This window comes from Sturnira hondurensis, unplaced genomic scaffold (genome assembly GCF_014824575.4).
Source record: "Sturnira hondurensis isolate 20B ecotype Veracruz unplaced genomic scaffold, ASM1482457v3 Scaffold0010448, whole genome shotgun sequence".
In the NCBI taxonomy this organism is placed as follows: Eukaryota; Metazoa; Chordata; class Mammalia; order Chiroptera; family Phyllostomidae; genus Sturnira; species Sturnira hondurensis.
In genome coordinates, this window is record NW_028083079.1 from 44,801 (window position 1) to 61,604 (window position 16,804).

The 16,804-nt window shown below is 42.6% G+C and overlaps 1 protein-coding gene across 3 annotated transcripts in view; it reads right to left on the reverse strand.

Moving 5' to 3' along the window:
- Positions 1–16,804, reverse strand: part of FKBP15 (FKBP prolyl isomerase family member 15) — a 51,096-nt gene that overhangs the window by 7,998 nt on the left and 26,294 nt on the right. For all 3 annotated transcript variants that reach the window (XM_037059061.1, XM_037059059.1, XM_037059058.1), the window contains exons 13-22: positions 15,044–15,146; positions 14,473–14,579; positions 12,490–12,604; positions 9,889–9,998; positions 9,460–9,567; positions 8,926–9,020; positions 7,732–7,834; positions 5,023–5,194; positions 3,291–3,427; positions 55–210 (exon numbers count right to left, since the gene is read on the reverse strand). In XM_037059061.1, coding sequence (XP_036914956.1) covers positions 55–210; positions 3,291–3,427; positions 5,023–5,194; positions 7,732–7,834; positions 8,926–9,020; positions 9,460–9,567; positions 9,889–9,998; positions 12,490–12,604; positions 14,473–14,579; positions 15,044–15,146 — 1,206 coding nt within the window. The remainder of the gene's footprint in view (positions 1–54; positions 211–3,290; positions 3,428–5,022; positions 5,195–7,731; positions 7,835–8,925; positions 9,021–9,459; positions 9,568–9,888; positions 9,999–12,489; positions 12,605–14,472; positions 14,580–15,043; positions 15,147–16,804) is intronic.

Sequence of the window (16,804 nt, forward strand, 5' to 3'; positions counted from 1 at the left end):
CTTTCATGCACTCCTCCTTTTTTTTGGCTTCCAAAGTGCTCAGTTTCTCATTACCTGCTCTGCAGCTGCTTGGTCTGTGGACACCCGCGCTTTTTTCAAAAGCTGTCGGAGTTTGTCCAGTTCCTCCTGGTGTGACTTGCGAATTTCGTCTATCTCCTCCTCAGCCTGACAGCGCTCTTGAGCTGACTTCTTTTTCCTTTCTGAGAGGTTCTTAGGAACAAGAGAACCATCATCAGCTCTGGCTGTTTAACAGAGGACACACGAAGATGGTGGTGGCAGGGACTGACCTCACTGGGTCCTTTCTTCATTTCTGGAAACAATGCATTTTTTAGCTTCATTTTCCCTATATATTTAACATTCTTGGCTACTGGCTGAGAAAAATTGTGACAAGGAGGAAAACAAGAAGAGTTTTACTACAATTCTATTAAGAGGTGGGGAAGATTTAAACAGTGAAGCAGACGCTTTCACATTCTGCTGTTAGGAAAATAAATGGGTATACTTTATTAATATAACACTCTTAAAATTTATTTATTTATTTATTTTTAGGCAGAGGGGAAAGGAGAGAGGGAGAGAGAGAAACATCAATGTGTGGTTGCCTCTTGCATGGCCCACACTGAGGACCTGGCCTGCAACCCAGGCATGCGCTGACTGGGAATCAAACCAACGACCCTTCAGTTCGCAGCCAGCACTGAATCCACTGAGCCACACCAGCCAGGGCTGGGTACACTACACCCTCTTTAGATGGTAATTTGGCAGTCCTATGAAAAGACTTTCCAAATATGCAAACCCAGAAATTACACAAATTATAATTTATCTTAAAGTAATAAATCATGTTCATAAAGACAGTGTTTTACAAGGATCTATAACAATAAAAAATTGAAAACAGCCAAAAAATCAGAATGAACTGGTTAAAAACCCTGATAAAATCACAGAAGAGACTACAAATGCAGCCTGAGACCCACCCCCAAAAGGCACTAGGACGGAAGGGCTTCACTAAGGCGCTCTAACGAGGTCTCAGAGGCGGCGTGCTTTTTCTGCATTTAAAGCACTCCCGAAAACAGGAAAAGATGGGAATGTCCCCACTCCACTCAGTGGGGCTGAAATCACCCTGATATTAAAATTGTAACACAACAAGAAATACTATAAATAAAGTTTAAAAACAGAAAACTAGAAATACATTTGTGACATCTATGACTGGCAAAGGATTAATACCTTTACCAGAGTTTATAAATCAAACTAATGTTACAATAGGAAAGAGAGCAAAAAAAATTTAAAAAGAGAACTCACAGAAGAAATACAAATGGGTATTAAATATATGAAAGCTTTACTACTAATAAAAAAACATATTAAAATGAGAGCACATCACCCATCAGACTGCAAGGATCAGAAAAACTGATACGTGCAGATTTGGGAAAAGCATGGGAACCAGGTTTGCTTGCATGGTGCTGGGAGGACAAACCAGCACAGCCTGCTTCAGGGAAACCTGGCAATGTTTATTTAAAAATTTGGATATGTAACATTTCCTCTGACCCTGCTAATTCAAACAATTGAATTCTAATTCAAACAATCCATGTCATGGGAAAGCTCAAATAAATTTGCAAAAATACTTATATAATACAAGAATGTCCAATACAACAATGCTTGAAATAGTGAAAAAATAGAAACATAAATATCCATCAATAGGTGAATAGTTAAGTAAATTACGGTAGAGCCTCACAGTAGACTACAATGCTGCAGTTAACAAAGAATGAGGAAGCCCTGGCTGGTGTGGCTCAGTGGATTGAGTGCTGGCCTGTGAACCATAAGGTCGCCAGTTCAATTCCCAGTCAGGGCACATGCCTGGGTCGTGGGCCAGGTCTCTAGCAGGTGACACACAAGAGGCAACTACACACTGATGTTTCTCTCCCTTTCTCTCCCCTTCTTAAAAAAAAAAAAAGAATGAGGAAGTTCTTGTTCTTATTAGTACAATGTCCATGATATTGTGAAAAAGCATCAAACATCCCATTATTGTCAAAAAATGATATTAGTGTAGCTATGTATATATAAAAGTATGTATGTCTGTTTACACACACAGAAAACAATTTGGAAGGATAAATACCACACATTATTTATAGTTGTTACTTTTTAAAAAAGATTTATTTTATTTTTTAGAAAGAAAGGGAGGAAAAGGGAGAGAAGCATCAATGTGTGGTTGCCTCTCATGCGCCCCCTACTGGGTACCTAGCCCACAACCCAGGCATGTGCTCTAGACTGGGAATCAAACCAGTGACACCTCGATTCACAGGCTGGTGCTCAACCACTGAGCCACACCAGCCAGGGCTATAGTTGTTACTTCTAACTTATGAGATTGAACAGGGTAAAAAAAAAAACTATTTTATTTTACATTGGGTTGGCCACAAAGTCAATTACATTTCTTTTGCAAAATAAAAGACACATTTTTCATTTCTACCAACAACTTTATTGGTTTGGATATTTTGAGGGTGTCGGCCATCTCCTGTTATTGGCTTCTAGTGGGTAGAGGCCAGGGTGCTGCTGTACATCTCCCAATGCATGAGAAAGCCCCAAAGCAAAGAGTTATTTGGCCAAAATGTAAAAATAGCAAAGAATTATTTGATAAACTTCTCACACCACTTTTGACATGTTTGATCAGTCATAGCACCTTCTCCAAACATTGCACAAATCTTTTTTAGTATTTCAGTTGCATTTTACCTTTCTTGAAATAATAAAGCATAATATGCCAAAAATGTTGGGTATTTTCTTCCATCTTCAATATTAAAATGACTGCACTAAAATTCACCAATTTTGATTAAGTGTTTTTATTTTTATTTATTTTAAAGATTTTATTTATTTATCTTTAGAGGGGAAGGGAAGGAGAGGAGAGAAATATCAATGTATGGTTGCCTCTCATGAGTCCCCTGCTGGGAACTGGCCTGCAACCCAGGCATGTGCCCTGACTGGGAATCGAACCAGGATCATATATGGTTCGCAGGCCCGCGCTCAATCCACTGAGCCACACCAGCCAGGGCTTGATTAAGTTTCTTTAAATGCACACAATATGACAGCTGTTACAACACAATTTAACAAAATGGTTTCATATGAATGAAGTTAAAGAAAACTAAGTGCTAGAGCCCTTGTATGGAAAAAACATAATGGACTTTCTGGCCAATCCAATACTTTTCTGTCTTATTTGTATACTATTGTAATTTTTTAAAAAGAAAATAAAAATGCATATTAAACAGCTAATCCTGGCCACTGGGGCCCAACAGAGGAACTTCAGTTGTAAAACTTACCTTTTCCAGAGACTCCTTCTCAGCTCGAAGGTCAGTCAGCTCTTCCTCCAGGGCTGTCACCTTGAGCTCCAGTTGTCTCCGGTTTTGCTTTTCACTTTTGAACTTGGACTGCGCTTGCTCAGAGGTTTCTTGGAGCTCTGGGATAAAACAGCCTAGAGAATTAGCTGCAGAACCAGAGTGACAGCGGGCTATACAACAGCCCAGAAGCTCCTTCAAAGCTGCATTCCCTGATCTCCCGATCTTACCACACAGGCGTCTCCTCGGTTCTTTCAGTATCACCTCCCTGATCAGCAATAGGTTCATCAAGCCCACTGACCCCCACTAACCCATATTTATCTCTGCATGTCTATGTCACTTCCTACACGTACAATGGAAAGTTCCAGGCAGTGAGAGCCCACCTTCAAAACACATCACTCCCATGTCATTCACTATCGCAGCATATTGGACACATCTCGTTGGTACTGGTCCAGCCCTTTCTCACTGCCTGCGTAAGATATTCTCAAGTTTCTTGGTAGCTGGGACATTCTACCAAGAGTCTGCTTTCAAAACACCCCTTCTCAAATAAAGTTACTCGGAACATCTCTTAAACATGTAATGCATCAACAGTCACTTCATTTGGCAAACTTCTGAGACCCTATGGCACTCTTCAGGTGGTTGTCATGGGGACCCACAGAAACGGAAGAGAGGATGTCTGTATGGCATCCAAATCTAAGCCTCTCTCTCGTGTGCACCCAGGCTATGTTCCAAAAGAAAAGGGATTTATCTCTGAGAGATCACCGCACCAACCGACATCAGTGCTTTTTAGCTCTCAAGCAGGCAGTGAACCCTGCTTCTTCCCAACTCTGCTTCCCAGCCACACCCACAGGTCCTGTCTGTGCCTTCCACGTTTGTTTCTATACACTGGGGCGGATGAATCAGCACGCGGGTCTTCCCAAACTATCCAAGTCACCCTGGCTTGAGCACCACCTTCGTGCCAGGCCCTGAATTAACACTAGTTGGGAGGAAAGAACTTTACAAAGATGACAAGATGCCACCCTTGCCCCCCAGGGACTTGCATTCTAGAGGGGAAAACATACCTATAAATAGTGCTGACAAAAGCAACATGTGATAACGGTCGTAATAATGTTTGAGAGAAAGAATTTTAAAGATCACATATAGGAGACAAACAAGGAAAGCTTCTGAAAGAGACAGACTTTGGAAAGAAATGGAGACAAATACTGGTGATGGTGGGCATGCCAGGTCCAGAGAACAGCATGAATGGAAAGCTATAGACATGCTGAAGAAGAGCAGCAGGCTGGCTGGTACGACCAGAGCCAGGACAGGCTAAGCCAAGCTGAAGGGGCCCTGCGTGCTGGCTAAAGAGCTGCAATCCATTCTCTCTGAAAGCAGCAACCGGTACAGGAAGCACTTGTTTCACAAACTTCCACTGCGTCATGAGTGAGAGGAACTCTAACGCCCAGGCCTGGGAATCCAACGGTAAACCCAATGATACTGAAGGCAAACTTGCTCAAACAAAGAGAAACTATGGCCACTGCTCAGCTCTAAATGAAGAGTCAGTTCTTTTGTTGTTCTCCATATCAAACCATCATGTAGGTCTACACTGGCCACCTTAATGTTTGGCTCAGTCTTCACAAACTTCATGAGCATTAGCCGCATGTACTGAGAGAAAGGAAAGAACTTAATTCCTAACTTTAAATGGTCAAAGTTCCAGCCCTCTCCACAAAGGACATACCTGAGAGTTGGGTCTGCAGTCTGGTGAGCTGGCCCCTGAGGAGGTCTGTCTCCTTCAAGCTCTCTGTCAGCTGCATCTGCAGCTCTGTTTCTTTCTTTTGGTGAACAGTCATTTTCAGCTGCAGGTGAGAGACCTGTGCAGTGGCTGCTGCTAACTCTTCTGTCACCTTGGCCTGAACAGTAACATGGCACGATGTCACTTTAAACACAGGTGTTTTTTGTCTCTAACTGATAACCCGACCTCACATACTGTATGCTGACTGAACTGTAGAAAGAGAGCTAAGCCCACCTTCAACCTGTATTGAACCAAAGTCAAGCCTCCAAAATGTACAAAGTCTCTGACTCAGGAATTCCCTTGAAGAAATCTGTCCTTAGGAAACACTCTCAAGTAACAGCTGATGAAACCAAAATAACTACCCTGGAAAACCCTCTTATTATATGTTACACAATAATGGCAATAAGGAAAATGATGATTAAAAGAATGTCAATAAAAAGGAATGGTAAATAAACGACAGATACCACATTAATTTCACCTGAACTGACTACTATAAAAATCAGAAGTCAGATAACAGGAAAGGTAATAAGGGGCTGCTCTTCTGGTGACTAGGCTTGATTCAGGGGCAGCAAAGGGGTACTTATGGGGTTGAACCGTCTGTCCTGTACTATTATATTGCTCCTACCATTACTGTGCTTATACCATTGTACTTTACACGGAATTTCACAGCTGCCTACTTTCTTATTGTCACTTGTCTTCCTTATGGCAGTTTTAAACTTACTTATTTACTTAAACAATGCTCAGAGAGCTCTGCATCTCTCTGTGGCTTGTGAGCGCCCTAATGCCAGACTGAGGACCACCTGCACAGGCCCCACAGCAGTTACGACCACTGGAGGAAAGGCCGTGGGATTGGTGATCACTCTCTCACCGAAGGACACACAGGGCTCTTTTTATCTCAGGACCATANGGAGGGGAGGGGAGGGGAGGGGAGGGGAGGGGAGGGGAGGGGAGGACAAAAGCAGAGGAAGGAGAAACAGGGAAGAGTGGGGAGTGGTGAAGTGACTCCAGTACTGTTTAATGATAGCAATGTCACAGGCTGCTACACTGACCTAGGCATTAGGAGTCAGCCACACAACCCAGGCATGGTGAAAATCAGCAACGGGAAAGAATAAAAAGTGGACAGGGCTGTGCAGGGCAAGGCATTGCTTATCTGAGGACATGGGTTCAAAGATATTATTTACCTGGAGACTATGCCTAAGAGAACACAAAGAATAAAAGCATGAGATATACTGTATTTTGCCAGGCATAATGTTCTCCTGTGTATAATGTGCACCCATGTTTTTGGCCCAAACATTCAGGATAAAAAATCTTTCATTTCAATTTTTGGATTCAATTATTTATTTATATTTAGAAACAAAACCAAGTATTGTATCCCAGGGTGTTATTTTGCTTATGGATATTGTTATTGCTTTCTAGAGTTACACTTTTAATGCATAAGCATAAATAAAAGAATCAAAAACATTTATATAGATATGGAATTAGTACTATCCATGTATAATGCACATCCTTATTTTTCCCTCAAAAATTTGGCCAGAAAATTTTACACATTATACATGGCAAAATACGGTAAGTAAGAAATCATTATTACAAGAATATAAGAAAGTGAGTAAACTCCACAAGTTATAAATTTTTCATGGTTTTTTAAAATCAAATACAAAATATAAACTATTTCTTAAACCTCTGAGAAAATAGCAGAAGGGCTGAGATCTCCCAGCTGAGGAGTGGTAGCCCAAACAAGAAGGCATCTATTCCGGACAAACGGTGTCACTGGAGCCAGGACAGGGAAGGGCTTCAGAATCAGTGGATCCCAACCCAAGGCCCACTGGGGTCTTCATGATCGCTACTCCACCGCAGGCTGCAATTCCTAATTCTGAACTGCCTGACGTCAAACAGCAGTGTTGGAAAACGCTCTGGGAGACAGAGATGGAGGAGCAAACTAAACAATCCTGAATTTCACTAAAAACATGTTACAGGGCATACCCTGAATTTTCTATTATTTTTGTCAACAGAATAAATTTAGTTTGTAATGAGCTGTGTAACTTTTTTCTTGAAGCAAGAATTTTAATTATATTGGGTAAAGAAAGGCAGACTGCCACGGGCAGTGCCTCATTCAGATGAGTCTGAAGTCCTGCAAGCTTGACCACTCCACGCGCTCTTACAAACGGACCCAGAGAGCCTATCTGGAGGCTCTGGCAGGGGAGCGCAGCTCCTCGTGTATCTGTGACTGAAGGCCAGTCCTCTCCTCCAGTGGGGAAGGTCGTCCTCTTTGAGTGCACAGCTTCGGGAGGGACACCATGGGTCGGATCGGTGAGGGAGGAAGGGGACACCTGACTAGCCAGCCAGGGCAGCTGAGTCAACCCTGGAGATCAGTGGGGCGACAGATGTCACAGCCAGATCGCCCTCACACCCTAAACTGTGTAATTCTTTCCTTAAATTATTAAGATCAGTGATAATTTCTGAGTCAATTTATTGCAAAGCATATTACATAATAGATATCCAAATGACGGATATAGTAACATCTATTCAAACTTTTCTCGTTCCTTTCCCAATGATGGCAACAGTTCTGCTGAAAAGCAGACATGTAAGTACAAGTACGTACATAGGACCGCTCCTCAGCTCTACACATCCTGGGCTTTGCTCTCCCAGTTACTTTACCTTCTCTTGCTCAGCATGCAATACTCTTGCCTGTGTGTTTTCTGTGGCTGTTTGTAGCGAGTTGTTCCTCTTCTCCATCATCAGGTTACTCTGCTCAACATATCTGTGAATAAACAGGGCAAAAGAAAACATCTGTCAAGCACCAAATGTATTCCAGGTGTAACCCAATGTGCATTCAATCCGCATAACATTGCTCTATACTTTCATGAAAACAATCTGAAGGCATTTTGTTTCCCTTAGAGCTGGAGTAATCAAGCTTGGAGGCGGGAACCTGGGCTGGAGGTGAACTGATTTGAACTAGCATAAGGAAGAAGAGAGAAATTGGAAGGGCCAATTTCTCACCACACGGTGAGCAGGGATGAGAAGGCAAGAGACTGCAGTAAGAAGGCAAGAGACTGGAGTAAGAAGGCTGCAAGGAGGGAAGAAAAGAAAGCCACCCCCCGCCCCCCTTCCATGTGAGAGACAAGAGACACTGAAGAAGAGAAACATGAAGAATGATTTTTCACACCCTGGCTGGTGTGGCTCAGTGGATTGAGCACAGGCCTGCGAACCACAGGATCGAAGTTTGATTCCCAGTCAGGGCACGTGCCTGGGTTGCAGGCCAGTTCCCAGCAGGGGACGCACGAGAGGCAGCCGTACATTGATATTTCTCTCCTTCTCTCCTTCCCTTCCCCTCTAAAGATAAATAAATAAAATATTTATAAAAAAAGAATGATTTTTCAAAGTGAAATACTATATGTTATGATATGTACCCCTGACTCCTGCCCCCAAAATTTTCAAAAGGACCTAGAAAAATTACAAAATGCCTGGGTTTCGCACGGAAATCAGTGAGGTTCTGGTTGATTAAATAGAGTCAGCCTACACAGAAGAGAGAAGAGCTGACACCGGTGTTCTAAGAATTAACACTACTTTTATAGACAAGGAAACTAGGGCCACAGGAATGAACAAAATGCCCAAAGCCAGGTAACACAAACGAAGACGAGCAGAGCTGGGATCCAGACACAGGCCAGGTCTCTCTACTGAAACGCCTACTGAAACGCCTCTCAGAAAATAAGCAATAGTTTACATGACAGGCAGGAAACAGAGGAAGAAGAAATACAGATAAACTGCCCTGAACAAACACGAATTTAACTTGGGCATTTACAAATTAAACCCTTTTGTCCATCGTAGCTATTGTCCAATATCTGTTATTACCTCTGATTTCGTTCAATTAGTTCACTAATCTTGTCATTCTGTTCTTCTATCCGACTGCTCTTCTCAAGGATCTCTTGCTTCAATCTTTCATTCTCCTAAATTCAAAGTGCGTGATGTATAACTTAAGTTTTTAAGAGAAAAGTACCAGATAAAAGGGAATCAACTTGGACAGTGACACTGTTATATATTTTGAGACAAAAAACTAGAACTTATGTCCATATAGAAATAATACTTAAAACAACATATCAATTTATTCCTTACCACTCTATGCCCAATAGATTAAACACATAAATGGCTGTAAAATGAAGCAAAATTCTTAAATATGGTCAAAAAGAAATGTTTCCCCCTGAATACATAGTGATAAGTCACTCAGACTGAGTTAAGCCATAAGGGACGTTCCAGAACTTCCCCACTCAGTGTAGCATTTATCACATGCTCTCCATTTCCGGAGTGGAGCTTTAACGGGCAGTGCATCTTGGGAGAGGGTCGGGGCGAGACCTTCAGGCTGAATGTTCTGGTCCCGACCACTCTCACCTGAACAATTCGCTGGATGTTGCTCATGATCATCTGCGTTTCCATTGTAACCGACAGGCCGGGAATGAACAGGGGATTGCCCGCACTGTGCTTCTGTAACTCTTCCACCTGCCGAAGGGGTGCCAGAAGGACTTCGGTCAGAAATTTTTAAACAGGGAAATATAATGTACCCAACCCAGAACCACTTTTTTGAGGGTGCTAATGAGTTTCGGAGACAATCTCTAATGTAAGCTAGAGTTTTCTTCTGCTAAATGGTCTCCAAAACAATAACTACCTTCTAGGGAAATAACTACTAACTACAATGAAGACAGGAAACCAAGGAAGAGTTTACCTACAACCCTGGTTGCTCCTTACAACCCTGGTTGCTCCCTACTTGTACCCCCTTGCTTGTACCCACTTTCAACATAGCCCCTAACCTAACTCAGTCACCTTAGTCATGAGATGATCCACTTTGTCAGCCACTTTGCTGACTGCCATTCGAATTTCAGTGTTATGCTGTCGGGCCTCAGTCATGAGAAATGAAGCCATGTCACCAGATCCTACACAGAAATAAGTGAAAAAGAAAGTTACGAAACTGAAGCAGAGAATACTACATGAGGAAAAGCCAACAGCTCTCTCAGCAGAGGAAAGAAGGAAGTGAACATTTCCAAATACTAGGAGCGCTGTCTGTACTTTCGCTTTGACTACTTCTTCCTTTCCCCCCATGAAGGTCTCTTGTCAGGCCAGCATGAGCGTTGGGGGTACCCCCCTCCCCGAGTACTGGCACACCAGCCTAGTATTTCCCCCTGCTGTTTCCAGGATTCTCCCCTGGCCTCCCCCACCTGGCATGTTATCATATGCAGTCTACTAAACGGGTATTTTCTGGAATATCCTGTTCATGACACCAGTTGTAATGCAAAGAGCCCCTAACAGGGCAGCTGCTTAAGTGTTTGTTCATGATATTCCCAAAAAGCCGCCCAAAGACTAGCAGATGTGGACACACTGTTTATGACATTACAGAGGAGTGCACAGGGGGTGGCAGGTCTGTATGAGAGAGGGGCCGCACCCTCTCCAGTCTGAGGTTCATTATAAGGGGTTGCAGACAAAGGAAGCACGTGTCCTACATGTAACTCTACACTACATTACCTCACTGTGTACATGCAGAAAGAAAAGGCCAGGAAGCAATCAGAGGACAAGAAGCTGCTCCCAAAAGGAGATAAGGAGAAAGTTCAATCCATTCCCAAAACAATACGCATTCTTTCTGGCTAAGGGCCCCCAGGCCAGCCCTCCTCATGGGTGGTAAAACAGCCATGTCAGCATCGACCCCACAAGCAGACGAAAGCAAAAGGACTCCAAAGCTAAGCTATGCTCCTGCAAAATGCATTGGGGGATACAGTCTGGTGCAAGGGCACAAGTATGCCCACTGTGGTCTGCCGTAGCACTAGCAGTTCAGATTGCTTCTCCATTCATCCGACTGTGTGCTGGGCACTGTACCAGGCACCAGGGATACAGCAATGAATAAAACACGGCTCCTACCCTTTGGTGAATTCAGTCTGGTGAGAAGAGACTCACACGTAAACAGATCATTACCATAGTGTTTTAAGTGCAAAAAACGGACCATGTACAAGGTACAAGAGGAGCATAAAGAAAAGCCAGATCAACTCCTTGGTGACATTATACACAACTGTGTCTCTGGGAGGAGAAGGGGGAGTGATAGTAACAATCAGGGAAGGCTTTCCAGAGGAGATGACAGACTTCACCTTTTCCTAGACAGAGCAGGGGCAGGGTTTCCAGACCAAGGCTGCATCTGGGAAATCCATTGTAGGATATACTTGCTTCTCCCTACCACTATCCTAATAACAAAGGTGATTATTATGTAAAAGACAAGCTGTAGGCCCTAACCAGTATGGCTCAGTCAGTTGGAACATCATCCCATAAACCAAAAGGTCACGGTTCGATTCCTGGTCAGAGCACATGCCTAGGTTGCAGGTTCGGTCCTTGGTTGGGGCTTGTGTGAGAGGCAACCAATCAATGTTTCTCCCTCACATCGATGTTTCTCTTCCTCCGCTCCCCTCTCTCCAAAATCAACAAACATGTCGAGTGAGAATTAATTTTTAAAAAGCTGTAGAACAAGAAGGGAGGACACCATCGTAGCTGTCTATATTTCATTCCGTTTTGTTTTATATACAAGACGCTCACAGGTGAGCATGCAAACAAGGGATCTAAGAAGTTACCCAAGTAACTGTCAGGAACAGTTTCCTGTGGTCAGGGAGTTTTAATGATGGAGGACAGTGCTTTCCTCTCTACACACTGTGTTGTTTGACTTTTTAATGGAAGTATATTATTTTCATAATTTAAAAATTTTAACAAATCAGCTTTCATTTGAGATACTAAACATCCACAAACACTCATTCTGCTTTCTCTGGATTTCCTCCAATGTTTTACTATTTTCTATAACCTTCACAGAGCCACTCTGGCAGAGAAATTAAAAACAGCTGGTGGGAGAAAACGCAAGAATCAAAAGCCAAGAAAGCGAGATGAGGGTTTTTTGGAAGGATGATGAAAATGTTGTAAAACTGGGTTGTGGTGATGGTTGCACATCTCTCTACACTTACTTAAAAAATAACTGAATTATACACTTCAAGTGAATGAACTGTAAGGCACGTAAATGACATCTGGAGAAAGCTATTTACAAAAAGATAAGGCCCTGACTGCTGTGGTTCAGTGGGTTGGGCACTGTCCCGCCAACCAGAAGGAAGGTTGTCAGTCTGATTCCCAGTCAAAGCACATGCTTGGGTTTTGGGCCAGCTCCCCAGCTGGGGCATGCGAGAGGCCAGCATCTGATGTTCCTCTTGCACATCAATGTTTCTCTCCTTCTCCTTCTCCCTCCCTGCCCCTCACTCTAAAAATAAATAAATAAATAAATAAAATCCTTGAGAAAAGGTAAGAAAGAAAGGGCAGAGATCTAATTGGAGTAAACACGAAACAGCGATGGGAGGAAGGAGAGCACAGCAAAGCAGAAGATGAGAAACTAAAGGGATCACTCCCCACCTTGAAAATGGGGAGACTGGGAGAGCGGTGCTGGGTACAGGGGCCGAGCGGGCTGCAGCTGGGAGGCGACGGTCGACGCCTGGGGATAAGCATAGGCTGACACACCTGTGTAGGGCTGAGAAAATACCAAGTTACAGTGACTTTATAAAACATTTGTGCCTTTCTTTTTTGCTTAATTTATCTTTGATGAAATAAAGCAGACAAGCTGGAATGAGGCCTAAACTTAATGAAGCTGGAGATGGATGAGATTAGGGTTTGGTATCAAGTAAGAACCGCAGGAGGAGTGTTAGCTTTGTAACCCGGTCACTGCAGCCCTACCCAGTAGTGGGGGTAGGGTTCTCTGGTCATTCCCCAGTCCTCTGGAGACATGATTTAATTAAGCAGGAATTCATTCCCCAGCTCTAGGGCCTACTTATGGTCTCAGAAATGTTAAAACTAAGACAACGCTGCTGACTTTCCATTGAGGTAAAAGAAGAGGTGTGCACTGAGACACCAAACCAAATCCACCACCAGGTTCCAAAGGAGATCTCTTCCTGGATAGTTTCTAATGCTTATCTATGCACCCAAGAGCTCTCATTTCCCTCTGATCCCCATTCACCCCAACTATAAAATGGAAAGAGTAGCCCCACTTCTTAGGGTTGTTGTGTGAACTAAATGAAGTGACACTTATGTAAAGTTCCTAACAGCTGGTAAGTTAAGTGCCTGGCAGATAGTAAATGCTCAACAAACAGCAGATGTCTCTTTAATGATGATGGTTATTCTTCCTTGAAGTAAAAAAATGCAGCTAATTTCCAGAGACAGATATAACTACCCATTAATAACACATGTAAAAACATCTTAGACTACAGGATGGTAATTCTCCATCAAGGAGTGAAGAGAGGGCAAGTGGGACTTTTTTCAATAGTGATACACCTCATCCTAATGGAACACAGTCTGCCCACCATCACTCCTATTCTTCCATTAAGAATCAAGAAAGTGGCCCTAGCTGGCATAGCTCAGTGGCTTGAGCGCAGCCTGTGAACCAAAGGATCGCGGTTCGATTCCCAGTCAGGGCACATGCCCGGGTTGCAGGCCAGTTCCCAGTAGGGGACACAAGAGAGGCAACCATACATTGATATTTCTCTCCCTCCCTCCTTCCCTTCCCCTCTAAAGATAAATAAATGAAATCTTAAAACAAAAAGAATTAAGAAAGTGAGGCCCTGTTGCCACTGGGAGTATGTCTTATGCATTGAATGCACAGAGACAAAAGAAAATTCCACAATCCAGACAACAGTCAGCAGAGGTAGACAGGCTGCTGCCACTGCCTTCTGTAAAAACCGAAAAAACTGAGTGCTGGCTGGGAATCAAAAGTTTGCCAGTTTGAGTCAGCGCACATGCCTGGGTTGTGGGCCAGGTCCCCAGTTGGGGGCGTGTGAGAGGCAACTGATCTATGTATCTCTCACACACTGATGCCCCTCCTTCTCCCTCCTTTCCCCCCTCTCTAAATAAATAAATAAAACCTTTTTTAAAAATGAAAGAACCTACTTTAAGGGATCACTTTCGGAGGACAGACATCAGAGTACAGCTGTATTTTCTATGTAGCTCCCACCCCTACCCTACAACTACTGTGCGGAGTAAAGTGCAGAATATTAGCCTCTCAGCTGTCTGAAACACAAGAACAAGGAAGGCGTAAACTTATACCCCTCAACTAGATATGTGTGAAAAAGAAAGGAAACAAATGTGGAGTGGGCCTTGACTGTGTGCCAGGTTTTGTACCATGTGCTTTGTTTGTTCTTGCATTTAGTCTTTATAACAACCCATAAGGCATGTAATCCTTTGACTGGTTTAGGGATAAAAAAGTGGTGGTTGAGGAAGGGGAAAAACTATAATCTCTGGCTGTAGGGAGCTGCTACTACACAAATTGTGTAGGAAGAAGTAAAGAGAATTAGGCAGAACTGTAATAAATTATAGCTTATAAATGACATGGTTTTAAAATGTTGTTACCTGAAAGGATTGGGAATTTCCAGGTATAGCTGAGTGGGAATCAAGAGATGCAACTTGCATTAAGGCAGCAGAGGGTGCTTGGAGCCCAGTAACAGACGGCTGAGGTGCTAAGATAAAGCAAGACATTTTTATCGTTAGCCACCCTTGCTTGTATGAATCCCGAGTAGCACCTTACATACCATCAGGCTTCAGACTTGACCACAATCCTCACCTAATCTCCTAAAACCAACTCTACCAGAGTCTCAGCCATGGGCCAGAAGAACAAAAGTGGGTGTTCTTGGGTACATGTGACCCAGAAGGACAATCCCATGAGGTGACAGGAAGTGCAGAATTACATAGAGGGAGATATCTCATTATTGGAACACAGACCTGAAAAACTGATAATGCAACACAGCAAGCAGACCAAAGACATCTCCAGGTCTGAAAATGCCCTATCCAGGGACAAACTGACAAGTTTTACACCCAGTCCAGTTTTCAGTACTAAAATGGTAGAGCCTAACAGTTTAAGGAATAGTGATAACTTTGGTGCTGACCCAATACAAGTCCACGGACCCTGGGAGAGCTTCCTTACCGTGTGGGGTCACCTGTGGTAGCAGAGGCTGGGCTGGCTGAAGAGAGGGCTGGATAGGCGGATTCGGCACCGGCTGCCCAGCTCCTCGCAGAGCGTTCACTTCCTGAAACAGGTACCAGCCTTTAGGTTATTATGTCTGAGTCCCTAACTGAACACTAAGGCTGACTGTCCACCCGAAACCTGCTTACAACACAGGGTTCCTAAGCAAAGAGGGGGAAGCGAAAGCAAGCAGGACGGCAAGAGCTCAGGGCGTGGGCTGTTGGGAGGCAGCACTCTATTATGTAACAGCATAAGATCCCTTCTCCTTGTAAATCATCTCAAATAATCATATATAATTTCCTCACATATTCTAAATTATTCAAGTTTTATGATCTGAAGCAGCTGAAGTGACTGCTCTCCAGAATGCATCATTTACCCAAAAAGCAGTGAGCATAAGTAAGACTGACCTCGTCTGTCCCCGCAGAAATGGGGTCTCTTGCAAGGAAACCCAGGAAATAATTCAGGCTCTTCATTTCTGCCAAATAATATCCATACACCTCAAAGTGCTCAACGAAAATCAGACAGTAGGATTCACTGTACTTCGTTACCATAATGTTTTGGGATAATATATTTTTAGTGTCTTTCCCCCCAGTCTTTCTTTTCATAAAAATCAAAGTTGTTTGTTCCCTACTGTAACTCTAAAGAAAGTCTTCTTACAAAAGTCCTCCTTCTGCACAGGAGGGAAAGAAAAACCTGAGGCACAGCACACAGTGACCGTGACCGGCTGTGCTGCAGCTCAGGGGCTACCAGCTCAGACACTCACTGCGCCGCCTCCTGCTGTCCCTGACGTTCTCAGACGTGTATTACGCATTTCTGGAGAAGCACCCCACTTTTACGTCACCACAGCTCTAAACTAACCTAAATGTTTAACACAGCAAATGGAATTATGATAAATCAACATTATAGCACACTGGGTTGCCTTTAAAGGTAATAATGCTATGCTTTATTTACTTACCTTATTAATTTTATTGACATAAATGTTCATGATATGACATCAAGTTTAAAAATTAGGTTACAGAGCAATATATATAGAAGAATGCCCTGTTTATTAAATATAGCTCTTATTTCAATAATTTAAATTATTCTACAAAGAATAAGTAGCACTTAAAATTTGTAATAAAGAATATGATCTAATCCAAATTTCATTTCCGGAGATCAGATAAAAATCAATCCTATGACAATAGGCCATAGAAATCTCATCTTCCTTTAAATGTTAAATCTACTTAAGAGCTTTTCTAAAACAAGATAAAACAAAGTTGTGAAAAGTAAAAGTATTTGAAAAAATGCTTCTTAGGAGTACGACCTTTGCTATGTTTAACATCAAAGTGAAAGAATCCCAAAACTCAATCTCTGTTAAGCTTTCCAATTGAAAAGGGTGGTTTCATCGAACAAGGTACTAACCAACCCAAAAATAATTAAGTTAGAATTGTTACTTCATATTACACAATAATTTCGAGATGGATTAAAATTTAGATCTAAATATGGAATAGTAAATATTTCTTAAAAACACATGTGATGTTTAGATCTGAAAGTTTCTAAGCATAAAGGAAAAAACTGACTGGTTGCAATGAAATTCTTGAACTTAAAAAAAAAATCACAGCACATACAATGACTAAAGACACGACAGTGTGATCTTTAGTAAAGGGAACATCAGTGGGCAGACCAAGATTTTCCAAGAAGACCTAAACATTCAATTAACAAATACAAGTTGAACATCTTTCA